The following is a 12,611-nucleotide window of genomic DNA, read 5'->3' as shown; positions in this document are numbered from 1 at the left end:
GTCTGTGTGTGTGTGTGTGTGTGTGTGTTTCTGTGTGTGTGTGTGTGAGTGTGTGTGTGTGTGAGTGTGTGTGTGTGTGTGTGTGTGTGTCTGTGAGTGTGTGTGTGTGTGTGTGTGTTTGTGTGTGTGTGTTTGAGTGTGTGTGTGTGTGTGTCTGTGTGTGTGTGTGAGTGTGTGTGTGTCTGGGTGTGTCTGTGTGTGTGAGTGTGTGTGTGTGTGTCTGGGTGTGTGTGTGTGTGTGTGTGTGTCTGAGTGTGTGTGTGTGTGTGTCTGTGTGTGTGTGTGTGTGTGTGTGTGTGTGTCTGTGTGTGAGTGTGTGTGTGTGTGTCTGGGTGTGTGTGTGAGTGTGTGTGTGTGTGTCTGGGTGTGTGTGTGAGTGTGTGTGTGTGTGTGTCTGGGTGTGTGTGTGTGTGTGTGTGTGTGTGTCTCTCTGTGAGTGATGTCATGGTACCAGCTCTGGTCATGTGACCTGTTTACTGATTCTCCTCCAGCTCATCACTGAGGCTTGTTGCCATGGAGACCGGAGCTCCGTCCCTCAGTGTGACCTTGTGGAGGCTCAGAGACATGAAGTCATCTCTAACACCTCCTCTGACACCTCCTCCTCCTCCTCCTCCTCCTAACAGACTGTCTCCTCCTCAGGTGAACAACAGCAATAAGAAGGAGTGGAACGGGATGATGGGGGAGCTGCTGGGCGGTCTGGCAGACATGATCGTTGCTCCTCTCACCATCAACAACGAGCGAGCTCAGTACATCGAGTTCTCCAAGCCCTTCAAGTACCAGGGCCTCACCATCCTGGTGAAGAAGGTCAGCTGACTCCTGGTCTCTGCTCTCATTGGTTAGAAGAGTCAGACCGTAAAACACTGATTCTTAAAGCGACAGTACGTAACTTTAAACGATGAGTCTAATCTGCTGCTTCTTCTTCTTCTCTCGTTATAAAGTTTTACTCTGTTATTATACTGTGAGTCGCTGTCATAAAGTCTGAACGGGTTCATAAACTACAGGACTGATATTTAAAGTGAAAGTGAGGAACTTTGTTATTGACGTTACAGAGATGCATTATGGGATATTACTGCTGTGTTTTAGTGTGTTTTGTTGTTTTTCACACTCAGGTTCGGGACGTTCTGGAACATGTTTTTATTATAATATAATATATATAATAATATAATATTATAAAATGTCAGTTGAGAATCCAGTTGTGGTTCTGAGCTGAACCGGGTTCCAGGTCTAGACCAATATGTTGCTGGACTCTGAAGGGTATTTTGGGATGTTTGAGGTCAGACTGACCCAGTTCACAGCCGGTCGATAGTTTCCATCGGCCTGCTGCTGTGATACAGAAACAACTCTTTGATTCTAGTACAAGTACGAGTACTTCATGATACTGTTATACTGTACTATGTATTATATGTACACGTTGTATTTAATCAGAGGATCCACACTTTATAATGTACAACGTGATGTTTACATCTCCTTCATCACCTCAAATCAAACAGAACGTACAGATGTCCTCAGACCGGGACTGGACTGGTTCCACTGGTTCCACTGGTTCCACTGGTTCCACTGGTTTTACTGGTTTCACTGGTTTTACTGGTTTCACTGGTTGCACTGGTTCCACTGGTTCCACTGGTTCCACTGGTGTCCTTCTGTGTCCTTTAGGAAATCCCTCGCAGCACTCTGGACTCGTTCATGCAGCCGTTCCAGAGCACACTGTGGCTGTTAGTCGGTCTGTCGGTCCACGTGGTGGCAGTGATGCTTTACCTATTAGACCGGTTCAGGTAGGTCTCAGTACTATATATATATGTATATATGTATGTTTATAAATATATATATGAATATAAATACACACATATGTGATGTGTCTGCAGCCCGTTTGGAAGGTTTAAAGTGAACAGTGAAGAAGAAGAAGAAGACGCCCTCACCCTGTCCTCCGCCATGTGGTTCTCATGGGGAGTTCTGTTGAACTCTGGGATCGGAGAAGGTTGGTGATCTGTGACCTCACTTCCTGTCCCGTAGTCCTTCCTGCTCCACTATTAACACCCGTCTCTCTGTCTGTCTGTCTGACAGGAGCTCCCAGGAGTTTCTCAGCGAGGATTCTGGGAATGGTGTGGGCAGGTTTCGCTATGATAATCGTAGCGTCCTATACTGCCAACCTGGCAGCCTTCCTTGTGTTGGACCGGCCTGAGGAGCGCATCACTGGCATCAATGACCCCAGGGTGAGATCCGTCATACAACCATCGGTACCTCTCATCGTCTGCTCCGTCTTCTATGTCTCCACTGTTTCCACATTAGTATATTATTCATAGAGCACTTCATATAGTCAAGCAAAGAGCTTCACAGAGACCTTTTAAAATACAGTTTTATCACGAGAACACTTATTCCTGCTGCTTCAGAGATCATTCATGTCTTTGATTGTCCAATTTGCTCCATATTACTGACCCAGAATGCACCGGGAGCAATCAGCCAGTAAGTCCCCTCCAGAGGTCTGACGGTGGACGTCGATCATCAGGTGACCTGCTGCTTCCTGAACTCTGCTGCTGGTTTGATCAAAGTTACCTCTTCTCTGTTTTTTTAGCTGCGTAACCCGTCGGATAAGTTCATCTACGCCACAGTGAAGCAGAGCTCGGTGGATATCTACTTCAGACGGCAGGTGGAGCTGAGCACCATGTACCGGCACATGGAGAAGCACAACTACGAGAGCGCCGCTGAGGCCATCCAGGCCGTCAGAGACAAGTAGGCTCTTCACGCTGTCTCTCAGAACCGTACGTCACTGTCCGCAGCTGTGGTTCTTAACGCGCCCCCTCTCATTCCTGCAGTAAGCTTCATGCCTTCATCTGGGACAGCGCTGTGTTGGAGTTCGAGGCATCGCAGAAGTGCGATCTGGTGACGACAGGAGAGCTTTTCTTTCGCTCCGGATTTGGGATTGGAATGAGGAAAGACAGTCCGTGGAAACAGAACGTTTCTCTGGCTATTCTCAGGTAAAAATACCCTCAAGAAGACCCAACTGATACCCCATCGTTCCCCCTCTGATACCATTGTGGTACCCTACTGATACCCCACGGTGTCCCCTCTATAACCCTTGTGGTACCCTACTGATACCCCACGGTGTCCCCTCTATAACCCTTGTGGTACCCTACTGATACCCCACGGTGTCCCCTCTATAACCCTTGTGGTACCCTACTGATACCCCACGGTGTCCCCTCTATAACCCTTGTGGTACCCTACTGATACCCCACGGTGTCCCCTCTATAACCCTTGTGGTACCCTACTGATACCCCATCGTTCCCCCTCTATAACCCTTGTGGTACCCTACTGATACCCCACGGTGTCCCCTCTATAACCCTTGTGGTACCCTACTGATACCCCATGGTGTCCCCTCTATAACCCTTGTGGTACCCTACTGATACCCCATGGTGTCCCCTCTATAACCCTTGTGGTACCCTACTGATACCCCATCGTTCCCCCTCTATAACCCTTGTGGTACCCTACTGATACCCCACGGTGTCCCCTCTATAACCCTTGTGGTACCCTACTGATACCCCATGGTGTCCCCTCTATAACCCTTGTGGTACCCTACTGATACCCCATGGTGTCCCCTCTATAACCCTTGTGGTACCCTACTGATACCCCATCGTTCCCCCTCTATAACCCTTGTGGTACCCTACTGATACCCCATGGTGTCCCCTCTATAACCCTTGTGGTACCCTACTGATACCCCACGGTGTCCCCTCTATAACCCTTGTGGTACCCTACTGATACCCCATGGTGTCCCCTCTATAACCCTTGTGGTACCCTACTGATACCCCATGGTGTCCCCTCTATAACCCTTGTGGTACCCTACTGATACCCCATCGTTCCCCCTCTATAACCCTTGTGGTACCCTACTGATACCCCATCGTTTCCCCTCTATAACCCTTGTGGTACCCTACTGATACCCCATGGTGTCCCCTCTATAACCCTTGTGGTACCCTACTGATACCCCATCGTTCCCCCTCTATAACCCTTGTGGTACCCTACTGATACCCCATCGTTCCCCCTCTATAACCCTTGTGGTACCCTACTGATACCCCATGGTGTCCCCTCTATAACCCTTGTGGTACCCTACTGATACCCCACGGTGTCCCCTCTATAACCCTTGTGGTACCCTACTGATACCCCATGGTGTCCCCTCTATAACCCTTGTGGTACCCTACTGATACCCCATGGTGTCCCCTCTATAACCCTTGTGGTACCCTACTGATACCCCATCGTTCCCCCTCTATAACCCTTGTGGTACCCTACTGATACCCCATGGTGTCCCCTCTATAACCCTTGTGGTACCCTACTGATACCCCACGGTGTCCCCTCTATAACCCTTGTGGTACCCTACTGATACCCCATGGTGTCCCCTCTATAACCCTTGTGGTACCCTACTGATACCCCATGGTGTCCCCTCTATAACCCTTGTGGTACCCTACTGATACCCCATCGTTCCCCCTCTATAACCCTTGTGGTACCCTACTGATACCCCATCGTTTCCCCTCTATAACCCTTGTGGTACCCTACTGATACCCCATGGTGTCCCCTCTATAACCCTTGTGGTACCCTACTGATACCCCATCGTTCCCCCTCTATAACCCTTGTGGTACCCTACTGATACCCCATCGTTCCCCCTCTATAACCCTTGTGGTACCCTACTGATACCCCATGGTGTCCCCTCTATAACCCTTGTGGTACCCTACTGATACCCCACGGTGTCCCCTCTATAACCCTTGTGGTACCCTACTGATACCCCATGGTGTCCCCTCTATAACCCTTGTGGTACCCTACTGATACCCCATCCCGTTTGGTTGTCTCTCCTCAGCTCTCATGAGAATGGCTTCATGGAGGATCTAGACAAGACGTGGGTTCGATACCAGGAGTGTGACTCCAGGAGCAACGCCCCCGCTACCCTCACCTTTGAGAACATGGCAGGTAGGAACCGGACCTTCAGACAGGTGTGAGACCGGAACGCGTGGTTGTGAACGGATGGTGAGGACCTGTTCTGTCCTCCTCAGGTGTGTTCATGCTGGTTGCCGGGGGCATCGTCGCCGGGATCTTCCTCATCTTCATCGAGATCGCTTACAAACGACACAAAGACGCTCGAAGGAAACAGATGCAACTGGCCTTCGCTGCTGTGAACGTGTGGAGGAAGAACCTACAGGTACGAGACTCTACTCTACTGGACTCTACTCTACTCTACTCTAACTCTACTGTATTCTACTCTAAGTAGCCTTTCTAGCCCGAACACACCCCAGGTGGGGGGCTCTCGATTTTACGGAGAAAGTTTAGTATCACGTATATTTCGCCACGAGTCAGCCGGCGAAGCACTCCACTCCGAGCTACCAACACAAAGCTAAAGGCTAACGCAGACAACCGAGATAGCAAAAAGCAAGAGAACTCGACACAGATTCCAGAGATATCTTCAATGTTTCTCTCCGTGAAACCGTTACAGAGATACAGCCAACAAGCACCAGAACCACTAACCGCTGTAGTGATAATTATCAGAAACGCTCGTCACCTTTACGCTGTTTTCATGTAGACAACGGCAGAACTCTCCCGGTTCTGGAGCTGAAACATCTGTTCTACGTGTATCCTGTGTCACTGAACTGTTTCCGTGAAGACAGTTTTTTTTTATAAATCGGGGGACGAGGGGGCGACGATCTGACTTTCGGCGTATTGGATTTTCCGCTTGGCGAGGGACGGCGTGTTTTGGATGCTGACTGGCTGACGGTTCACTCTCATCCACGTGTTGAATGAATTCTCTCGACTCCAACGAGTCCAACGAGGCGTCGATCGCTTCACTCGACCAACGTCTGCAGAGACTCAGAGAAACTGCAGTCAGACGAGAAAGCTCCGTGGATCACAGACACTAATAGTTCTAGAGTAGATCAAATTACAATGGAACAGCTGGTGACCTCGCCTGACCTCTGTGTACTAAAACCTCTCTGACTTTGTTCTGCTTCACTTTATCAAAGTCAGACTTTGCTTGTAGAGTTACAGGACGGTTAGTTTGCACACGGGTCCGATCTGAAGACATCAGACATTCAGCAGCAGAGGAACGAGTCAGAGGATTTTAATTTAAAAACGCGTGTTTACTGCTCATGTTTATTCATATTTTATTAAAGAACAGAATATTTTGGGATGAATTGGGTCCTCGTGTCATAAATCGAACAAAAAAACAATTTGATTGTAACCTACAGATGTAAAACGTGCCGAGGCTCCAGAGGTCTCATGAATATTCATGAGACAGCTGATCTCAGACATGCTGACTGAAGAAGAAGAAACTCACAAATTCATTTCTGTGTTTCTCATTAAACTTGAATGAGTTTCTGTTGTCTGGTCTGAGATCAGTGAGAAGACCAGAGAACACCCCAGTACAACGCAGTACTACGAGATACCAGTACAACGCAGTACTATGAGATACCAGTACAACGCAGTACTATGAGATACCAGTACAACGCAGTACTATGAGATACAAGTACAACGCAGTACTACGAGATACTAGTACAACGCAGTACTATGAGATACCAGTACAACGCAGTACTATGAGATACCAGTACAACGCAGTACTATGAGATACTAGTACAACGCAGTACTATGAGATACCAGTACAACGCAGTACTATGAGATACCAGTACAACGCAGTACTATGAGATACAAGTACAACGCAGTACTATGAGATACTAGTACAACGCAGTACTATGAGATACCAGTACAACGCAGTACTATGAGATACCAGTACAACGCAGTACTATGAGATACAAGTACAACGCAGTACTACGAGATACTAGTACAACGCAGTACTATGAGATACCAGTACAACGCAGTACTATGAGATACCAGTACAACGCAGTACTATGAGATACCAGTACAACGCAGTACTATGAAATACAAGTACAACGCAGTACTACGAGATACTAGTACAACGCAGTACTATGAGATACCAGTACAACGCAGTACTATGAGATACCAGTACAACGCAGTACTATGAGATACAAGTACAACGCAGTACTACGAGATACTAGTACAACGCAGTACTATGAGATACCAGTACAACGCAGTACTATGAGATACTAGTACAACGCAGTACTATGAGATACGAGTACAACGCAGTACTATGAGATACCAGTACAACGCAGTACTATGAGATACAAGTACAACGCAGTACTATGAGATACTAGTACAATGCAGTACTATGAGATACCAGTACAACGCAGTACTATGAGATACCAGTACAACGCAGTACTATGAGATACCAGTACAACGCAGTACTATGAGATACAAGTACAACGCAGTACTATGAGATACAAGTACAATGCAGTACTATGAGATACTAGTACAATGCAGTACTATGAGATACCAGTACAACGCAGTACTATGAGATACCAGTACAACGCAGTACTATGAGATACCAGTACAACGCAGTACTATGAGATACAAGTACAACGCAGTACTATGAGATACCAGTACAACGCAGTACTATGAGATACTAGTACAATGCAGTACTATGAGATACCAGTACAACGCAGTACTATGAGATTCTAGTACAACGCAGTACTATGAGATACCAGTACAACGCAGTACTATGAGATACTAGTACAATGCAGTACTATGAGATACCAGTACAACGCAGTACTATGAGATACAAGTACAACGCAGTACTATGAGATACAAGTACAACGCAGTACTATGAGATACTAGTACAACGCAGTACTATGAGATACCAGTACAACGCAGTACTATGAGATACAAGTACAACGCAGTACTATGAGATACTAGTACAATGCAGTACTATGAGATACCAGTACAACGCAGTACTATGAGATACCAGTACAACGCAGTACTATGAGATACCAGTACAACGCAGTACTATGAGATACAAGTACAACGCAGTACTATGAGATACCAGTACAACGCAGTACTATGAGATACTAGTACAATGCAGTACTATGAGATACCAGTACAACGCAGTACTATGAGATACTAGCACAACGCAGTACTATGAGATACCAGTACAACGCAGTACTATGAGATACTAGTACAATGCAGTACTATGAGATACCAGTACAATGCAGTACTATGAGATACAAGTACAACGCAGTACTATGAGATACAAGTACAACGCAGTACTATGAGATACCAGTACAACGCAGTACTATGAGATACCAGTACAACGCAGTACTATGAGATACAAGTACAACGCAGTACTATGAGATACAAGTACAACGCAGTACTATGAGATACCAGTACAACGCAGTACTATGAGATACCAGTACAACGCAGTACTATGAGATACAAGTACAACGCAGTACTATGAGATACCAGTACAATGCAGTACTATGAGATACTAGTACAACGCAGTACTATGAGATACCAGTACAACGCAGTACTATGAGATACCAGTACAACGCAGTACTATGAGATACAAGTACAACGCAGTACTATGAGATACAAGTACAACGCAGTACTATGAGATACAAGTACAACGCAGTACTATGAGATACCAGTACAATGTAGTACTATGAGATACAAGTACAACGCAGTACTATGAGATACAAGTACAACGCAGTACTATGAGATACAAGTACAACGCAGTACTATGAGATACCAGTACAACGCAGTACTATGAGATACAAGTACAACGCAGTACTATGAGATACAAGTACAACGTAGTAGTACTATGAGATACAAGTACAACGTAGTAGTATGAGATACAAGTACAACGTAGTACTATGAGATACAAGTACAACGTAGTAGTAGTATGAGATACAAGTACAACGTAGTAGTAGTTAGCTAGCGGAGGACGATTAGCACAAACCTGCTAACAGTAGCCGGTCGTAGACTTTAGTATTCAGCTCCATTAACACCTTTAACATGTGAAGAAATGCTCGGCTGTGATTGGACGGTCACTGTTTGATGCCAGAATACAACGTGTATATCCTCCGTTAGCTAGCCACTGTTAGCCACGGTTAGCCACTGTTAGCCACGGTTAGCTACTGTTAGCCACTGTTAGCCACTGTTAGCACAGCTCGCCCTGTGGATAGTTGCAGCTCTTTATAAGTTTTCTTCTAGTCTTCTGCAGCTCCAGTTATTCTTTTAGTCTGTTTTTAAAGGTCCAACATCGTAAAAAGTGAGATTGTCGTGTTTCATTGCTGGTATTTCAGAGGGTTAAGGTGGTATTTCAGAGGGTTAAGGTGGTATTTCAGAGGGTCACTAAGTAAACCTAAAAACATTCAGTTCACTGATCGATCGATCCACTGATCAATTCATTTCATTTCGTTTCACATTTCATGTTTACAGCTTCAAACAAATCAATAAAAAGAGAATAATTAACCATTTAAACAGCTTCACTTACAAATAAACTATTATTCTTTATTACGTATTTTATTACATATTTCCTCCTAACGTTGTAAATCTGAACTAAACTTCAAAGTAAATCATCATAGTTTGGTTTAAAATAATACATTTTTAAATAAATAAATAAAGTCCTTTGTTCCGTAATGAATTCCATGAGCCGGTCCGTCGGGGACTTGAACCCGCGACCTCGTCAGTGCTGCTCAGTTTGATGCTGAGTGGCAGCTCTGAGGTCAGATCACATGATAGATGATGATGTCACATGATAGACGATGATGTCACATGATAGAAGATGATGTCATGATGAAACCCAGTTTGAAGTCATATTAGTGTCTTTTAAATTACAGTTTAATTCTGTTTTATTCATAATATTTGAGTTACAGCGAGACATTAAAGTCTTCAACACTGATCAATAAATCTGAATCCGACGTCCACCATCTGAGCTCCTCAGTGTGTGTGTGTGTATTAATAACCCGTGTGTGTGTGTGTGTGTGTGTGTGTGTGTGTGTGTTTCCTCTGTTTCTCTGCAGCCGTACCCGACTGACATCACCGGGCAGCTCAACCTATCAGATCCCTCCGTCAGCACCGTCGTCTGAGAGGGAGAGAGCTACACTGCTGCTGCTGAGCCACACACACACACACACACACACACACACACACACACACACACACACACACACACACACACACACACACACACACACACACACACACACACACACACACACATTAAACACACACACATTAAACACACACACACACATTAAACACACAGATGGACGGACTGAGCGTCCTCTGAGACAGGAAGTAGAATTTGATGGTATCAGGACTTTAGGACAGCATCACACTGTGACACACTCACACACACACACACACACACACACACCATCTGTCATCCTAAACCCACTGCGCGCACACACACACACACACACATACACACACACACACATTGGCCTTGCTCTGCTTGTAGCCGTCGGCCTCCTCCAACCAGAGAAGGTCTTTTAATTTGAAAGAGCTGTTGCTTTTATTTTGGTAGATGTCTTTGATGTCGTGCGGTGTTATTGTCCGTCTCGCTGATCGATTGGTCGATTGATCTCGATCTCCTCTGAATCGCGTGGCGTTGAACTCGAGCTCCTGAAGCGCTCCGATCACCTGCCGATCGATCGGGAACCTTCGTGATCGATCAGGATCTTGTTGGTCGATCGGGAACCCGTCGGTCGATTGGGGACCCGGTCGCTCGTTAGAGAGCAGCGGGTGGGCCGGGCCTCTGGGACAGGAAGTACTTTCTTTACCGTGCAGCCGAGGCTCATGGGTAATGTAGGAACTAGAAGTGTTTATCATTTATGAGGAGCATAAGAAGAATTAGTAAATGTTTATAACACAGGGATTTCTGCAGACGTGAGGACGTTTCTTTTATCGATCGAGTATCATCGAGTATTTCTTCTTCACTGAGCAAAACTCCGTCTGCTGATGAAAGCCATGAGATGCAGCTGAAAGCTCTGGCAGAGAAAGTAGACTTTGAGTTATAAAGTCCTCACATCTGTTGTGTTATAAACACTTTATTAAGTGTTATACTGCTTATAAATGTTAAATAGAGAGCAGCGTATTCATAGAGTATTATTATGAAGGAATTAATCCCAGTTTTATATTTTAACTTTCTTATTTATTTAAACAAAAGATTTTAATTGTTATTATAGTTTCATTTATGTTTTCATTATTGTGTATAAAAGTAATTGATGTGTTCAACTAGTTACAATAATATCTATAAGATCAAATATACTTATTATACAAGACCAATGAACAGTCAATAATCAATGATCAATAATCAATAATCAATAATCAATAATCAATAGTCAATAATCAATAATCAATAGTCAATAATCAGGACTAATCACCACACTGGTGCTGTTAATGCTGTTTGGCATGAAAACAATAAATGAGTTATTAAACTTCACTGAAGATCAGAACCAGATATTTAATGTAGAAAACGGTTTAATTAACTCATTAACGCTTAAAAATCACGACAATGATATTTAGATATTTATATTTTAAATTCATCAGTTAAAAATGAACTTCTTTCAGTTGTTTTTATTTTAATAATGACTTTTGTTTTGAATTTGTAAAGTTACACATTTATTTTGAAAGGAACAGTAAATTCATTTGGTGTAATAATACATTTTTATTTATTATTATATTATTAACGTTTTTTCCTCTTTATTTATTCATTTTAATGACATGAATATTTAATTTGTATTTAACTGAATTGTTTTATATAGTAAATTTATATTTATGATAATCTGAATTTTACATTAAGAAAATACTCCCTGCACCAAAGGCTCCGCCCACCGTCCCCCGACAACCCCAGGGCATGATGGGACATGTAGTCCCTGCTGATGAACCCACCAATAACAGACGCTGATGTCCTGTGAAAACCTCCCAACTCCTCACAGACCTGGTGGAGTTCAGAGCTTTTCACGCTGCAGAAGTCTCTTTAAAGTTTATATATAAATAAGGTTGTTCTGTAAAAAATCAAACAAACACACGTGTATGAAACATTCATTAAAGTGAGAACAAAGAAAATGTCTTCAGGAGCTTTAACGGCTCGTTTAAGAGGACGTTGAGTTTGTCTCCTGGGTGAAGGTCCTGTGTTTGTTTGACCCCGACCCTGCAGAGTCCGGCTCTCTTTATGTCACCTGACTTCCTCTTTTCATCCCGTCATAATCGCTACGACCACTAGAGGTCTCTGCCGAGCCAGAAACGTAAATATGAGTCATTTTAAAGTGCTGGAACAGACGAACTATACGGCCGTATCTTTAGTCAAAGGTTCTTTATCATCATGATGACATAATCAACAGTTTATTTACAGACAGTAACATTATAATGTGAAAGAAAAACACTCAAAAATATGGAAATATCCCAAAAAACGAGACTGAAAATCAACGTGGTTAATGCTCAGATAGCAGCTAACGCTAACCAGCTAGTAATTTGTTAGCTGTCTCTGAATGACAGTTAAGATATAATTAGACCTACTGGCTAACACTAATGCTCAGATAGCAGCTAACGCTAACAAGCTAGTCAAATCTTTTTTTGTTTTTGCTAAATTGATGAAGACCAACCCGGCTAATGCTAGTAGCCTACTACTGTAGCAGCTAAGGCTAACTGTAGTTGTAATTTACTACAGAGATAACACAGCTAATGCTAATCCTGTGTACCAGATTCTAACAAGTTAATGTTTAAAACGG

At 44.1% G+C, this 12,611-nt stretch overlaps 1 protein-coding gene across 1 annotated transcript in view; it reads left to right on the top strand.

Moving 5' to 3' along the window:
- grin1b (glutamate receptor, ionotropic, N-methyl D-aspartate 1b) overlaps window positions 1-9,965 on the top strand; it is a gene marked incomplete at both ends in the record, with an annotated part of 30,798 nt that extends 20,833 nt beyond the window's left edge. The window contains 9 exons of the mRNA XM_079161469.1: window positions 640-804; window positions 1,654-1,772; window positions 1,863-1,975; window positions 2,062-2,210; window positions 2,570-2,727; window positions 2,811-2,972; window positions 4,838-4,947; window positions 5,031-5,176; window positions 9,900-9,965. Coding sequence (XP_079017595.1) covers window positions 640-804; window positions 1,654-1,772; window positions 1,863-1,975; window positions 2,062-2,210; window positions 2,570-2,727; window positions 2,811-2,972; window positions 4,838-4,947; window positions 5,031-5,176; window positions 9,900-9,965 — 1,188 coding nt within the window. The remainder of the gene's footprint in view (window positions 1-639; window positions 805-1,653; window positions 1,773-1,862; window positions 1,976-2,061; window positions 2,211-2,569; window positions 2,728-2,810; window positions 2,973-4,837; window positions 4,948-5,030; window positions 5,177-9,899) is intronic.
- Between the last annotated feature and the right edge of the window lie 2,646 nt (window positions 9,966-12,611).

The sequence above is a fragment of the Pholis gunnellus genome, assembly GCF_910591455.1.
Source record: "Pholis gunnellus genome assembly, chromosome: 6".
Classification (NCBI taxonomy): domain Eukaryota; kingdom Metazoa; phylum Chordata; class Actinopteri; order Perciformes; family Pholidae; genus Pholis; species Pholis gunnellus.
This window is presented reverse-complemented; position numbering and strand designations above follow the sequence as displayed.